Genomic DNA, 16750 nt, shown 5'->3' with positions numbered 1-16750 from the left:
TCAAAATTCTGAATATATCATTACATATTATTATTTCCTCCTCATATTTTGATTGGTACATTTTTATTGATTAATATAGCTACACCTCTGGGTTTTGAATTATATGATGCTGCTGTTACATGTCCTATCGATTCTCTCTTTAATTTATTATGTTCCACTTCACTTAGATGCATTTCCTGCACAAATGCTATATCTATTTTTTCTTTTTTCAATAAATTTAATAGCCTCTTTTTTTTTTGATTTGTTTATGTATTCCATTAATATTTATAGTCATATAGTTCAACATGGCCATCTCATACTCTGTTTACACCTCATTTCCGCTTCCTCAGAACCATCTTTCCCCTTTTCCCCATTTTCATCTCTCAGTTTTCCCTTTTTGAACTCAATGTATGACAACACTTCTAAAACATAAAATACTTCAACAACTCCCAAATCTAGAATTCCCTTAACCCCAAGTGTTCCCCCCCCTTCTCTGAGTTGCCCCTTGTCCCTTGCCATGCAACCACAACTCCCCTCTCCATTCGGATTGTGAACCCGCTCGCAAGCGTCAACTGATTTCGCAGTGACTGTTATTCTCTCCCACCCAACCCCCTCCAGAAAAGACTTTTATCTTCACATTACAACAAAGCTCCCCCTCGTTTCTTCTCTTTTTCCCCCTCCTTTCCCCCCCACTCTCCCTTACTTCCCTTTTCTTTCCCTTCTTTAGTTCTTATTTTTACATCTTTATATGTAGTTTGTCATTGTTCTTCACTCTTGTTACATCTCTTCATCTCTCTTTCTGTCTTGCAGATGTTCTGCAAATTCTCGTGCTTCCTCCCGATCCGAGAACAGTCTGTTTTGCTCCCCCGGGATAACTATTTTAAGCACAGCTGGATATCTTATAAATTTATAGCCTTTTTTCCATAGGATCGATTTTGCTATATTAAACTCCTTCCTCTTCTTTAGGAGCTCAAAACTTATGTCTGAGTAAAAAAAATATTTTTTGACCCTTGTATTCCAATGGTTTTTTGTCTTCTCTAATTTTATTCATTGCCTTCTCCAATATATTTTCTCTTGTCGTGTATCTCAGAAATTCTACTAAAACAAATCTTGGTTTTTGTTGTGACTGGTTTCAGGGCTAATGTTCTGTGTGCCCTTTCTATTTCAATTCCTTCCTGTATTTCTGGCCTTCCCAGGACTTTTGGGATCCATTCTTTTATAAATTCTTTCATATCTTTGCCTTCTTCATCTTCCTTAAGGCCCACTAACTTTATATTGTTTCGCCTACTATAGTTTTCCATTATATCCATCTTGTGTTTCTTTAACTTTTTTTTCACTGTCTTCCCATTTTCTTCTTAGTTCATTCACTTCCATTTCTACAGCCATTACACGTTTTTCCACATTTTCTAATCCTTTCCCAACATCTGTTATGACCAGTCCTATTCAACTCACTTTTTCTTCTGAACTTTTCATTTTTCTTTCCATTTCAGTAAATTCTAATGTCAACCATTCTTTTAATGTCTCATTTGTTCTTGAAATTTTAAAAAATCTATATACTGTCCATCTATTTTACCATCTATTCCTCTATGCAGAGCTGTGTCTGCTCTTGGGTTTGTGTCTTCTACTTCTCTTCCTTGTATCTGTGTCTCTTCCTACTTTCTTGTTGAGCTGCTTGTCTCAGTTTGTTGGGTGTTTTTTTGCATGGCTTCTTGTTGTTGGTCCTCTTTTTCTGGGCTAGTTATCTGTTGGGCCTCCTGTTGCTGTTTTTCTTTCTTATCACTCCCTATCCCGTTGCTTTCCTCTTCTTCCAGCTGAGAGGCCTGCTGTCGGGCATCTCTCAGCTGGTTGCATTGTGTAGGTTCATTCCACAGCTGGGCCCCCCTCCCGTCGGTGTTTTTCTTTTCCTTGGTGTGTGCATTCCGCACTTCTGTTTGGCTCAATGAGCCATTTTTGCAGTCCTGCGGTCAGGAGGTCACGACCCTGCGGGGTCTCGACTAACCTTGGGGAGTGGGCTCCTCTGTCCACGGCGGGTCCCCGCCTCTTCATGCAGGTAAGGCCTTCTCCTTTCTCTTCCGGCGTCTTTCCTTCTTTTTTTCCCGTTGTTTTTGGTTTTTCCTTCTTTGGTGCCATTTTCTTTCTTTGCTCCACACCTTTATCTTTTATTTGTTGTGCTTTGTGTTTCTTGAGCTTTGCATTTTTTCCACTTTATTTCTTCTTTTCTGGAGAGGGCTGGTATTCTCCTACCGGCCACTACTCCATCACGTGTCTACATGCATGACCTCTTTTTCCACGAATTCTGATATTGGAACTGCAGGTGGGAGGGGGACCCCATGTTTTCAATGGGGTCACAGGATTAGAATCTGTACAGGCTGATAGTGAAACAAATTGTCAGGGCGAATTCTGAGAGACCATTTCCACTGTCCTGGAGTCCTGAACCAAGGGACTTTAAGAGAGTGCGACTTTGCGTTGAGATGAGCAGAAATGTCTTTAGTCAGGGGGATCTGACTCTGTATTAGTCTAAGAAAAAACACAATGGTGCAGAAACTCAGCTGGTCAATCAGTTGCAAAGATAAAGATACATAACCAGCGTTTCAGGCTTGAGTCCTTCATCAACTTTGTTGAAGGGCTTAAGCCCGAAATATTGGTTATATATCTTTATCTTTGCAATATAAAGTACACTGTTGACCTGCTGAGTTTCTCCAACATTTGTGTGCTAACCATGGTGCCTGCAGACTTAGTTCTTACTTTATATTAATTCCTCTGGTGTGCTCTCTATACTCTGCTATATTTTTTGAATATTTTATTTATGTTTTTAAAGCCAAACATGCAATCAACGAAAACAAAGAAAAAATGAATACAGAGTAAAAATAATGATCTATGATACATGATGGCTATAATCCCCCACCTCACCCAACCCCCACGTTCCCCTGAAAAGTTAATAAAAGAAAGGCTTGGAAGTTGGATATTGATTTGGGACTGGATAGATGGCACACCGAGGTTCCGAGTTGGATTCCACTTGAGAAAATTACATAATTTAAGAGATAAATACCATATATTTTGGAAAATATGGTGGCCTTATTTATAAAATGAGGGTATACATATTTAAATGAATCTCTTGAACTGTATGTGTTTATAAATTATAATAATAATAAAAAGATTGAAAAAGAAAGAAAAAGAATCTCAAACGTTCCCTTTCTCTTATAGGTCTCCATAAGATATTGAAAAGTGAAATACTCCTGTTGTTGTTCTCTTATCCTGTTCTTTTTCTTTTTCTCTTATGTTTGTGGGAGGAGGGTGGGGGGTAGGTAGTAGAGGGTTTCTTCTATCTTACCTCATTTTCTATCTTTTTGCATTAGGATTGAATTTGAAATATTATAAATGTTTATTTTGTGGATTTAAATTTTAAATAAAGTATATAAATGAAGGGGTGAAGAGAAGAAAAGAGAGAGAAAAGGAAAGAGCGAAAGAGGGGCTGTTGGGGATCCATTGCCTATCCCACAAGTTTAACACTTTCACGATTTACCTGGATCTTGAGGAGACGTTAGCACAGGCCTCGTGGGCACCATTAAAGATTTGCACCTACATTTTGTAGATATGGCTGCCATATTTTTAAGAACATGTCATACTTATTTCTTAGGTTCTAGGTAATCTTCTCAAGGGGAACCCAACAATGCATTTCTGCATTCCAACAGGCTATACCAAGATGTGAATCATTCTTTCAAGTGATTGCTCTACATTTTCTGGCCACTGCCAGAATAAATATTGTTTGATGTTGAGTCAACCTCTTATACCAGCAATATTCCCCAATAAGAATAATTTTGGGTTCTGTGGAAATTGAATTCCTGTAATTTGCTCTGAGTTTCCCCAGATCGACCCAAAAGAGTCTTACCTTGGAACATGCCCATGTTGAATGCAAAAAAAAGTCCTATCTTCTCACGGCACCTAAAGCATTGATCCGAAATGTCTGATTTAAATTCATTTATTTTTGTGGTGTGAGATGTAGCTGGTGCCAAAAATTATATTGCACCAATCTGTATCTTACATTTATTGTGTTTGAAATACAGTCCTGACATAAATTGGGCGAGTTTTGATCACCAATGCTTATATTTAAGTCTGATTGCTCAGCTATTGACTGGAGATAATGTTGACATCATTTAGAATTTTGGATATTAAGGGCTATGGAGGTTGAATGTGGACAAGATTAAAAATCAGGTGTGATCTGACTGAACAGGAGAACAGGTTTGAAGGGCTGGGCAGCCTATTCCTTTTTTTCTGTTTGGATAGCAAAGTAGCTCATAAATGTCTGACAAGTGTGTTTTGGGGTGGAGAGTAGTAGTAAATTCTACTGAGGAATAGAGAACTGGAGAGGTATATATGTTCAATCAAATCATTCAAAGCACAATGGATGAAATGTCCTATGCCTCTATGATGTATTCCAGAGATTTTTTTTGTCTAGAGCTTGGCAAATGTTTCCTTCTCAGATGTAGTTTTGTTTTTTTGGGTTCTGCTGGAGACTTTGCTGAAGGAATCTAGTGGACACAGGTAGTGTTCATTACAAGGTAAGGTTCACTACAAAACATAGAAACATAGAAGATAGGAGCAGGAGTAGGTCATTCGACCCTTAGAGCCTGCTCCGCCATTCAACGAGATCATGGCTGATCTTAAAGTTCAGTACCCCGTCCCCGCCTTCTCTCCGTAACCTTTAATACCCTTATACTGAAGAAATAGATCTAATTCCCTCTTAAATAGATTTAATGAACCTGCCTCTACTGCCCTCTGTGGCAATGAATTCCACAGATTCACCACCCTCTGGGTCAAGAAATTCCTCCTCATCTCAGTCCTAAATGGTTTGCCTATTATCCTCAAACCATGGCCCCGGGTTCTGGATTTTCCCATCTTTGGAAACATCCCATCTGCATCCATTCTGTCCAGTCCTGCCAGAATTTTATATGTCTCTATGAGATCCCCTCTCAATCTTCTAAACTCCAGCGAGTACAATCTCAATTTGTGCAATCTTTCCTCATAAGTCATTCCTGCCATTCCAGATATCAGCCTGGTGAATCGCCTCTGCACTCCCTCCATTGCTAGAACATCTTTCCTTAGATAAGGTGACCAAAACTGCACACAATACTCCAGGTAAAGGTAGTGGACATAGCCCAGGTTAAAAACCCTCTCCATCGTCAAGAACATCTACAGGGAACGCTGCCGTCGGAGAGCAGCAGCAATCATCAGGGATCCACACCACCTAGCACACACTCTGTTCTCGCTGCTACTGTCAGGAAAGAGGTCTAGGTGCCACAAGACTCGCACCACCAGGTTCAGGAACAATTACCATAGGTCTCTGTGGTTAATAAGGGATTATTTAAGGTTGTAAGAGTGTTGGGGGGGGTGGGGGGAAGTTGAGAACCACTATTCTAGAACAAGAAGGCATAGGCTTTAGATGGGAGGGGAAGGATTTAAGAAAGACCTGTAGGACATCTTTTTGATTTGGAGGGTAGTCTGTATCTGGAACGAGCTGCAAGATGAAGCAATAGAAGTGGGTCCATTTCCACAGATATATGGAAGGGTTGAGAAGGAAATGGGCAAAATGCAGGCAAATGGAATGAGCTCCACGTGCCAGTTGGCATGGACGAGTTGGGCTGTGGGGCCTGTACAGCTCTATGAGTCTGAGACTTTATTTCCATTTCTTTTAAATTAATAATTTCACTTGAACAGATAAACAAAGCCTTGGTTTTGCATCTCGTCCAAAAGGCACCATCTCCAACAGTGCAGCCGTACTTCAATACTGCGCCTGAAGTAGATTGTGTGCTCAAATGTTCAAAATTCAAGCTGAATCTACATTGTCCAGACAAGGCAGCAAAATTGCTGCCTGCCATAGGTATCAGATGACTTCTCATTAACTAGAGGAACATTTTGTGAATTGAATATTATTCCAGGAATCTGCAGTAGCATTGCTATATCAATGCCATCAAATTGGGTGTTGCTTAGTGACTAAATACCCACCTGCTGTCCTCCAAAAGTACAATGCTGGACTGTCTTGACAAAGTGATATATCTGATGAAAGAGAAGACTTAATTCTCCCAGCAGGAAGCTTCAGAGCTCAGACTGAGTGCAGTTTCGTTCTTCTTAAAATGACCTACATTTTAGTAGAAAAAGCACACAGTGAAATAAAAGCCATCACTGTGTGTTCTTAACAACAACTAATCCCTAATGCATTTGTTTCATGCAGCAGCGATATGTAAATGCAAGTTATTTTTGGGCTCCTTTGTCCTTTTAAAAACTGGCACATATTATTTCTGATTGGGCAAAACCTTCTTTCCTGAGAAATTCAAGGATAAAAGAGATTGACTTAACACGGAAAAATGGTCTAAAAGTGCACCTGAAAGTGAAAGCAATCTAATTTGCCAGCTAGTTTACATGGGTGGGAGGGTTGAGCAGCAGCGATGGGGATTGACTGAGGAAGGTGTCATGTGCAGAAATAATTTTGCATCTTGCTGTTTCATAGAACATTACAGCACAGTACAGGTCCTTCAACCCATGAAGTTATGCCGGCCTATGTAAACCTACTCCACAGTGATCTATTATTTTCCTACCTCGTACCCGTAGCTCGCTATTTTTCCGACATTCATGTATCTAAGAGGCTTCTGAATGTCCCTACTGTACCATCCTCCACCCATCTTTCCTTACCTCTTTTCCACTCACCTTAAACAGCTGTCCTCTGGTATTAAATGCTGGCTGTCCACCCTATCTAAGCCCCTCATAATCCTCTATATCTCCATTAAGTCACCTTTCATCCTTCACCCAAGCCTCTGTTAAGTTTTGGGGCATGAATTTTCAATTTCCCTTGAAGAAACTGGTTTTCTCAGTGTAATTTATTGAAAATAGTGCATTCAATAAGTAAACATCCGGTGAAGTGTGGAATGAGAAAGAGGACGTGTGGAATGGAAGGAGGAATGCACGGGATCACGAGATAAAGGAACAGAAATAGGCCACTCAGCCCATTGAGTCTGCTCTGCAAATCCCTCTCAGATAAACCATTCTCACATCTATGGGAGGAGGAATGCACAGGATAGAAGGCGGAATGGAAAAAAAAACCTGCATTAAATTGTTATCCTGTCTAAATGGACCAAGAGAGCTCCACGGTCAACTTGAAGTATTGTCACTCTTGCAAATTAATCTGAAATTTTCGATCATACTGAGCAATATTTTGGGAAGGTTTCAATCACTGTCTGAAGAAGTACTTCCTACTTTCATTCCTCTGGGTTCTAGCACCTCTAGGTTCACGAATGGGTTAGACGTGTTGTTCCATTGTTAATATCTAAGTGATTGTAATTTAGCTACCAACATCTGTTACTGTGGGTAGCATCCTCGAAAGGCCATATTTCTGCCTCTTATAAGCTAGGTTAGCTTTAGCTGGTCTGTTTGGGATCTCTCCTTGTATATTTTTCTCTCTGAGTTTTAAAAATTTATTTAGAGATGCAGCTCGGCCACAGGCTCTTTTGTCCTACAAGCTCGCACCACCCAAATCCATTCATGTGATTCTTTAACCTACTAACACTATGTCTTTGGAACATGGGAGGAAACCGGACCACTTGGAGGAAACCCATGCAGTCATGGAGAGAATGTACAGACTCAGGGGTGCAGTGCTAATTTTTTAGGCGCCAGAGCTAACCAAAAACTGCGACGAGGCCCCATGAGGTGCATGGACCTGTTCCCTGAGGTGTTGGAGTGGGGCTCTGACAAACTCCGGCAGCACTGCACCCCTGTACAAACCCCTCACAGTGCAGGATTCAAACCCGGGTCCCTGATGATGCAATAGCGATGTTCTAACCACTACACTAACCATGCCACCCTTTAGTTGCTTTAGGATAGTGGTTTTAGGACACCGATACCAGAGGTGCTCTGTGGATCGTAAGGGATGATTTAAAGTGGGATGTGAGTAGAAAAAGGTTGATAATCATTGCTTTAAGAGATTTATCCCTTAGTTTGCTGTAACTTCCACTGGCTATTGGAGAGTAACTGCCACTTGTCAATAACTCCTTCCAAAATGTTACTGATAATTAAAACTAGATTTATTGGGAGGTAATTTGATTAGATTTGTGTGAACAAGAAAAACCTGGACATCCCTTTACCTTTCTCTCCACCTCCCTGTCCTTCCATCACCAAGGTGTTCCTTCCCTCCCCCCCCCCCTTTAAATGTGTAATTTTACCTCTTCTATCTTAGTCTTTAAATTTAACTTTAAAAAAATTTAGACATACAGTATGGTACAGGCCCTTTCAGCCATGAGCCCATGCTGCCCCAATTACACCCAATTGACCTACAACCCCTGGTACTTGGAGGAGCGAGAAGTGAGATTGGACTGTGAATCAAAGAACTTTTCTGAACTTATACACATTATATACACGTGTATTTAGAATTAGAAGGCTGTTAAGTTGGGTTAAGTTAATAGTAATAAGTTTGATCCTGTTTTTATGTTTAAAGAAAATTAAAAGTAACGCATGTTTAAGTAACCACTTGTCATGGTGAATATCTATTGCTGCTGGGTTTTGGGGTCCTCTGGGCCCGTAACAACAGGAAGTCATGGATTTTGGTGCTGAGGCCAAGATGTTAAAGTTTGGGGATGGGTTTTCTGCGATTATGATGGGTTGATTGGCCTACTTTTGCTCCTATATCTTGTGATTATGGTATTGAAGCCATTGCTGTTGACCAGTCATTCTCAATGCGGTACCTAGGCCCCCTCTTCCCCCTGGGGCCACAATACATTTAAACAAAAGCCTTGTTTTCTTTTCGCCTTGTGCAACATAAATATTGCGCTTTTTATTGTGTAGTCAGTAGGAGAGAAGTACGGAAGAAACCTAAATTTGATTGCTTCACAGGGAAAGTGGCCCATTGTATTGGGAAGGGTTGTGATTGTCACATGACAGCACTGCCCCCTACCTAGTCGGAGGGCATACCAGCTGCCAGTCAAGGTTTGGTCCCGCCCCACCCATTAGTGCACACCTTGCCGTTGGTACCTTGTAAATTACCTGGTCTGGACTCTCCAGCCTGCCTGTACTTGGCCTTGGGCCATTGGCTGTGGTAATTGGATTAACCCTCCTGGCACTGAGCCATTGGACTCTGCTAATGACCTAGGCTGGACCCTCCAGCACTACCAAGGTTCCATGTGTTCTTTGTTCTCTCTCTTTGCTAGCTTGTGTCCACCCTGCTTCACTCCAGGCCTAGAAATTTGGAAGGGCACTGGAGAAACCATTGGAAAGATGTGCGCTGTTAAAAGGGTTGGGAGCATTTAATTAGTGTCTCTTGTAGCATAGAGCTGTGCCTGCACTGAGTCAAGGGGTGATGGATTGTAGTGATTTTCCCTTGGTTGTTGTATGTACCAGTTCATTGTATGTGTGTATGTGTGTGTTCCCATGCTACTTTTCCCATGTTCTTTATTACTTTTTAATGGCTGCTGTAAACTGTGCGCATGTGTGTATGTAAATAAAATCCTTCACTACAAAAACTGCCCAGAGTCCTTGCCTTTGAGACCTACCAACCAAAAAATGTTGCTTTCCATTCGAGCTGAATTGCCGCACCAGCCAAAATCTTCCCTCAAAAACTGGCACGAAAACAACACCCATAAACGTTGTGCAGAATCCTAAGGGGACCATAGCCAAAAAAAAAGGTTGAAAATGGCTGCTGCAGATGCCGGACGTTGGTGACCTTGGTGACCAGATGACTCAGGGATGAGTGAAGGGCCAGGGAGAAGGTGTCTGCATTGCACGTGTTTGGCCAGTGAGCAAATTGATCGAGGCTGGGGTTGAAGTGAGCCGTGATCAGCCTCTCAAAGCACATTATGATGGTGGATGTCAGAACAACTGGGTGTAATCATTTAGCCCTTTGTGCTTTCCATTGGTCTTGTCAGTTCCTTTAATAGTTTTAAATATTCCTGTGTCTATATTAATTGGAGTCCTGGTTAACATTCTCTTGCACAATGCCATCGCCGATTTTTTTTGTTTTTCTTAATTCACTGCATATTCCTTTGTACAGGATGACTCCGAATAGGACGACTCCTGGAATTTCCACCTAAAATGTTGGTTTTGAGCGATACCTTTTGAACAAGACGCCACCCCAAATGCAGCACTTCACGCTGACCAGTGGATGGTGTGAGAAGCAAATCAATATTTTCATGACAAATTATCATTTAAAGGTTTAAATTTTATTTGGATATTTTAAAATAAACCCGCTGGCTCCTGTAACAGGCTGCTTAAAGCCTGCACAGAGCTGACAGCAGTTGAACTGGGCAGACGGACCCCACTGAGGAGGGCTGAGACTTTGTAAATAACTAACAGGGCATGCACGAGATTGCTTCGGAGCCAGCAAGAAGATGGTGGTGGTGGTGTTACGACTTTGTCCTCAAGCAAATAATTGAGACCTAGCTTATAGAATGAGCCTGATTTCTAAGGTGAAAATTTTAAATTTTGCTGATTGTCCTATACAACGATGTGTACGGTATCTGCATAGTTTACTATTTCTCTCGCTGTTTTTGATGCTCCCAAGGACATGAATGTAGCAATATTAAAGCTCATCTTATTTTGGCAATAGTGCAACATTCATGGTTGTAAGAGGGTATAATGTCTACTCATTAATTCTGGTCGAAGAATTACTGAGAGTCAGCCAAGTGTTTTCATGCCAACTTTTGAGGGAAGATTTTGGCTGGTGTGGCAATTCGGCTTGAATGGAAAGTGCCATTTTTTGAGCCCCGACTGTTTTTTTTAACTCCTGTAATGTTGGAGTTATTAAGAAACTGGCAGATCCAGGAGAAAGATGAACTGAATGGCTTTGCTCCTCTGTGCGATTCCCTGGTATCGTGACTTTTTTCTTCTTCTTGCTTTTTAGTCTGCTCTTTTTTCAAATTAAACTTATTGAGCATCAATAAACAACTCTCTACACATTGTACATTGTGTTCCTATTTTCTTTTTTTTTAAACCGAAAAACCATCACACATAGACATAAGTGTTCACCCTCAGATACTTGCCTGGCTCCCCACCCCCCTGACCATCTTGGTACCTTTGCTGACAGTATCATTGATGTATTTACCGATGGTAATGGGACAACTGTTTCACAGTTGGTCCTTTTCTCTAAAAGCACTCGTAATTCAGAGAGGTAAAAGAAAACCATAAAGGACAAAGTTTTCCAATGGATCCTTTTAGTGTGTATTTGATTTTCTCTAGTTTAATAAAGAAACTCATATCCTTAACCCAAGAAGGACCCCTGTTTCTTGTTTGCCCTCGCTGGTTACTGTCTATTTGTTCGTCAAGGTAACTGCTGTTCAGGTGAGAGGTTGGTTGGGCACCTGCGTAGGAGGAAACAAAGACTCATTTTTGTCCTTGACACTTAATGTACGTGCTCACACACAAACCCTCGCTTCTAAAGGGAAGATGACTGTTGTAAGGTTTGCTTTATACTTTGGATAAAAAGGTATGTGTGAGCATTTAGATTGTCCTTTCAAAGAGGCATAGTTTTGGTATTAACTGAATCAAAGATCAAAGTATCTTTGCTTCAATGGATCAGTGTGGCACTGGTCCCTTTATTGATTAGTAAGTTATAATAAGTAGACTTTTTTTAAAAAAAAGAAGCAATTAAAAGTTCAATAATCCTGCATTTAAATGTTTTGAAATCACAAAATATTGTTCTGTAATTTATTGCCTTGATAATTGTCTTGCATTACTGGGCCATTGGAACAGCAGGGGCTGATTCACCTGTACTGAGTGAGGGAATGTTGGTGTAAAAACACAATGCTGGAGAAAATCAGCAGGTCAAATAATGTCCTTTATGAGCCCTACATCAAGGTACGGAAAAATGTCGGCAGGCATCTGAGCAAAATGGTGGGGGGTGGGGGGAAGTGAGGTGTAGGGGGAGGAACACAAATCCAAAGGCAGGAGGTTAGGGGTAGATAAGGGAGGGAGGGCAGAGCAGCAAATAGGAGGAGGTGGGATGGCTCTATGAATGGAGAGGGAAGGGGGTGGAGAGCTAAGGGAAAGAAGGCAAAGGGGAGGGAGAGAGAATGGAGAGTGTTACGGAGTCCAGAGGACCCTAAAACCCAGCAGCAATAGATATGCACCATGACAAAGGATAACTTAAACAAAAGTTGCTTTTAATTATCTTTGCACATGAAAACAGAATCAAACCTTAACTTATTACTATCAACTTACTTAACCCCCCCCCTCTAATTCTAAGCTCATGTGTGTGTAATGTGTATATAAGTGTAAAAAGTTCTTTGGTTCACAGTCCAATCTCACTGGTTGCAGGCAATTCTTGTACTGTGCACAGAAGTTCACCAGGCTTTGGTGCTTAACAGGCAAATGGTTACCACTCAGGAGGGTTCTTGTTGGTCTTCAGAGAGAGATTTCTTTGTTCCAGGACATCTGCACCTGATTCCTTTTTAATCAGTCTTGCTGACGAAACTTGCCTCCCTCAGGGTTCTCCAGATGATCCTCTTTCTTTCAGGTCACCACAGAGTTCCTTTCAGACAGCCAGTCTTCTTTTTTGGCCAGGCAGTCTTCCAAAGTTTGCCAGCTTGGCCCTCTGGAACCAAAGTTTCTGTCTCTCCTCTCTCTCTCTCACTCACTCCCTCCCTCTCTGAGAGCAAAGCTGCTCTACCTCTGCCTGCGATCACATGCTCTTCCAGACAAGCTTCTGCTGTATGTTGCTACCGTGTTGCCGTTTTTCAAAATAGCACTTTGCAAAAGTTCTGGTTTAAAATGTGTGTGTGCGACCTGCTCTAACAATCATCCCAAACCACCTCTAAATACTCTGTCACAAGAGTAGTTTAGCAGAAATCAGAGATATCGATGTTAATGCCAGGCAGAAGATCAAGTGTTGTTCTTCCAATTTACGAGTGGTCTTGGTGGGGGGGGGGGGGGGGGTAGTACATGAGGGAATGTTGGTTGGGGCTTTAATTGATTCCATTCTTGAAATAATGGCACAGTCTTCTTGATGTTCAAAGCCTTTGGAACTGCCAGACTGTTCCTCTCCATTGATAACAATGCATTCCAAGTGAGAGCTTGGATACTATTGGTTGGAAGAGCCTGGAAGCTCTGGTTTTAAACCCAGAAATGACTGACGTTTAGTATTTGAATTCATATTGTGCATGAAAGCACTTTGCAGCTTATTAAGCAATTTACTTGAAGTGAAAAAGGAATTGCGTCCAGCGATCACAATGGTTGAGTGAACACACCAAGCAAGTCCGTTTCTGTGACATTAATTGATGGATAAAATGGTCACTGGGTGAGAGGGATGATCCCATTGTTCTTTGCACCAAGCCGTGAGATTCATTTTGTCCTTGTCCACACCAGGCAGGTTTTTGGTTCAATGGTTAATTTAAAAGTTAGCATTTTCTTTGCACTGATGCTGTGAGTCTGGGCTTTAATCTTCTCTGAAAATGGGATTTGAACCATGACCTTTGGTTCATGGAAGCAAATACAAAGGAGAATGTATTGAGGCATGGTTGGCCAAACTGAATGGCCGTATGGGTTCAATAGCCCTTTTCCTAAATATAGTGGCATTACTTTGCTAAAAGGAATATTGACATATAATTGCCACACAAATAAGGGCCAACAGTGGGCTTCCTATCCTGTGCACTTGTCAGTCTTTGAAAACTCGTATTTTATTCTAATTTGCAAGGAATTCTTTCTCCCCCTCCCATTACTGATGGTTTCTGTTGTCTTCCAGTTCAAAGTCTGCCCCACCAGCCGGTGTGTTTCTACCCCGGGGCACAGGACTGACCTGTTTCAAAGGAACCCCAGCGATGTTCTCATCACGGATTTCTTCGGTAGTGTGCGCAAGGTGGAGATAACGACCGATGTCATTCGGTTGACACCAAATGACACCGAAAGTGAACAGAGGTAAGTGTGCTGTCTGTCTGTGCTTACCCCATTAGTTGTCTGGAGATTGATGCTGTTGGGAAATAAATACATGAACCTTTTGCTGCTTTTTCCAGACCAATCCAATGGTAAATAGACAAATGGAAAAATCAGAAATGGGATAAAAGAAGCACTTTGCCAGGGAGATATTCCACCACACCTATACCAAAAAGCAGTGGAGCACTGTCTAAAATGGTTCTGGAAAATGGAACTGGATTTGAAAAGATTAAGACCCTTGCCATTGGGTACATTCAGCTGTGTGTTCAATGTTCAAAAAGATGATGTCTACCAAAATTAAAGTTAACCATTGAAAGGCATGGTTGCCATCACGGTTAGCGCAATGCAACACTAGTGACCCGGGTTTGAATCTGACACTGTCTGTAAGGAGTTTGTACATTCTCCCTGTGTCTGCATGGGTTTCCTCTGGGCGCTCCAGTTTTCTCCCACCCTTCAAAGCGTGGTATTTGGGTGTCCTGGGCTTGTGGGCCAGAGGGCCTCTTACTTTAAAAGTCTAACTTTAAAAATTTTTTAAAGTTTCCACTTGATGAATTTCCTTTGTGTAAATGTTCCTATCAATTGGACAGCAAAGCTTTTGCTACATTATTAATGATGTCCAAACACAGCCAGCTGTCCCACTCTGTATCAACCACCTGTGTTAATATGAAATTATCTAAATGAGATGGCATTGATGTTAATTAATGTGTCATATAGGGACTTCATCAATCAATTGGAAACTCGAATTAAACACTTGTTATTTAAGGGATAATATTGACCTATCGTTGATTTAATTTAATTAATATCCAAATCAAGAGTTCTCAGAGTTTCTTAGACCATCTTATTACATGATGTTGAACCATGCCAATCTAAGGGCATTGTGCATAGATCACTATTTCTTCCAGTGACTCAATGTATACTACATATATTAATGGAACTCCATTCAACCAAGAATGTATTGCAGCATAGATTGGACTAAATAGATTACCAGAGCATTGTGACACAGTTGGAACGTTTAAGAGAAGATTGGATAGATACATGGATGGGAGAGGTGTGGAGGATTGCACCTGTACTGCATAGAGTTTATGTCTCTCGTGGAATAATAGCTCAGCACGGACTAGATAGGCAGAAGTGCCTGTTTCTATGCAGTAATGTTGTACACAGATAGTGTTAGAAGTGCTTGGAATGCTGGATCAATAATCCAGACAATTTTATTCTTCCCTGGAATCTGAGCATTACTTGCCAAAGTTTACATGTAACACTTGTTCCTAAATTCCCTGGTGGCTAGTTGTTTCATTGGTGCAGTTCTTGCAATGAGGTATTTCCAGAATCCAGTGTTTAAACCGGGACAATGGGAAAAAGTGTGAGACATTTAAAGTCAAAAATAGGTTATGACTTAGTACAGTGAAGCACAAAAGTCTGTGATTGTAAAAACACAGAAATGTTGGAGGAACTCAGCAGGTCTCACAGCGTCCATATGAGGGAAAGATCTATAACTGATGTTCAGACCTGAGCCCTTCTTCAAGGTATGTGTTCTTCATACCTTGAAGAAGGGCTCAGGCCCCAAAACATCACTTATATGTCTTTCCCTCCTATGAATGCTGCTGAGCTCCTCCTGCATATCTGTGTTTCTAATGACTTGATACGCATAGGAGGAGACACCTTATGCTGTTACTGAGTTTGTATTTTCTAGTTGTGGAAGCCACACATTTGGGCGACGCTGTTGGAGAGGCTTGACTAGTTGTTTTGTGGTCTTGCAGATGGTGCATAGCAGCAGGTGGAGGTAATGAATATTCAGGAGGTGCATGAAGTCATTCAAACTGGCATTAGATCTGCATTGAAATGAAACTCAAATGCTGGAGAAACTCAGCAAATCAAGAATACTTTAAATAGTAAAGATAGACAACGATTCGGGCTTGAGCCCTTCAATACCTTGATGAAGGGCACACCGACACGTTGGTTATCTTTACTATTTAAAGTATTCTTGATTTGCTGAGTTTCTCCAGCATTTGTATTTTTATTTCAATCACAGTGTCTGCAGACTCTCGCATTTTACATTAGTTTGTGATTGAACTTGTATTTTTTGGAGCTGCTTTTCCTTTGATAAGCATTCAATATAACCGTGACTTGGAAAGGCTTTGGTCAGAAGGGATGTCGCTCACTTCAGAATACCCACAATATCTGGTTGGTCCAAAAAATATGGATTTGATAATTTTTTGACTGGAGAAGACGACGAGAGTTTATTGTCATACACACGAGTACCCTGCACAAATGCACAAAATTCCTAATTCTTGCTGCAGCCACAACAGAAACACAAGATATAACAACAATAATTATTTTTAAAAAAACTTAGACATACAGCACGGTAACAGACCCTTCTGGCCCACGAGCCTGTGCTCCTCAAATACACCAATTTACCTACAACCCCTGTACAATTTTGAAAGGTGGGAGGAAACTGGAATATAGGTGGGGGAAATCCTCACAGACACTGGGAAAACGTACAAAGTCCTTACAGATAGAGCTGGATTCGAACCCGGGTCTCTGGCGCGCAGTGGTGTTCTGCTTATTGAACAACCTGTAAATCCACAATAGCAGGAAAGAGAAAATATAATAATCCATGAAAGGTGTCGAATAGGAGAGATCCAATCAGAGAGGCCACAAGGAGGAGATTGGGAATAAAATCATTTTACTAATACGTTTAATAGAAGACCTTTGGATATACAGGTGGTCCCCTACTTACAACCGATGCGACTTACGTCTGAAAAAAATTACTGTATAAATTTAAAAAAAAATTTAGATATAAAAATTACACGTCAGTTCCTATGGATCCAGACACTGTTTATTTTGAAAGACCAACGTGGCGACGGCCACG

General features: G+C 41.1%; 1 protein-coding gene across 6 annotated transcripts in view; it reads left to right on the top strand.

The window, feature by feature from the left end:
• pigk (phosphatidylinositol glycan anchor biosynthesis, class K) overlaps positions 1–16750 on the top strand; it is a 178237-nt gene that overhangs the window by 35736 nt on the left and 125751 nt on the right. For all 6 annotated transcript variants that reach the window (XR_011357963.1, XR_011357964.1, XM_069939300.1 and 3 more), the window contains exon 9: positions 13694–13866. Coding sequence is in view for 4 of the 6 variants with exons in the window: in XM_069939300.1 (XP_069795401.1) it covers positions 13694–13866 (173 nt within the window). In the remaining 2 variants the exon portion in view is untranslated. The remainder of the gene's footprint in view (positions 1–13693; positions 13867–16750) is intronic.

Source organism: Narcine bancroftii, chromosome 5 (genome assembly GCF_036971445.1).
Source record: "Narcine bancroftii isolate sNarBan1 chromosome 5, sNarBan1.hap1, whole genome shotgun sequence".
Taxonomy (NCBI): domain Eukaryota; kingdom Metazoa; phylum Chordata; class Chondrichthyes; order Torpediniformes; family Narcinidae; genus Narcine; species Narcine bancroftii.
This window is presented reverse-complemented; position numbering and strand designations above follow the sequence as displayed.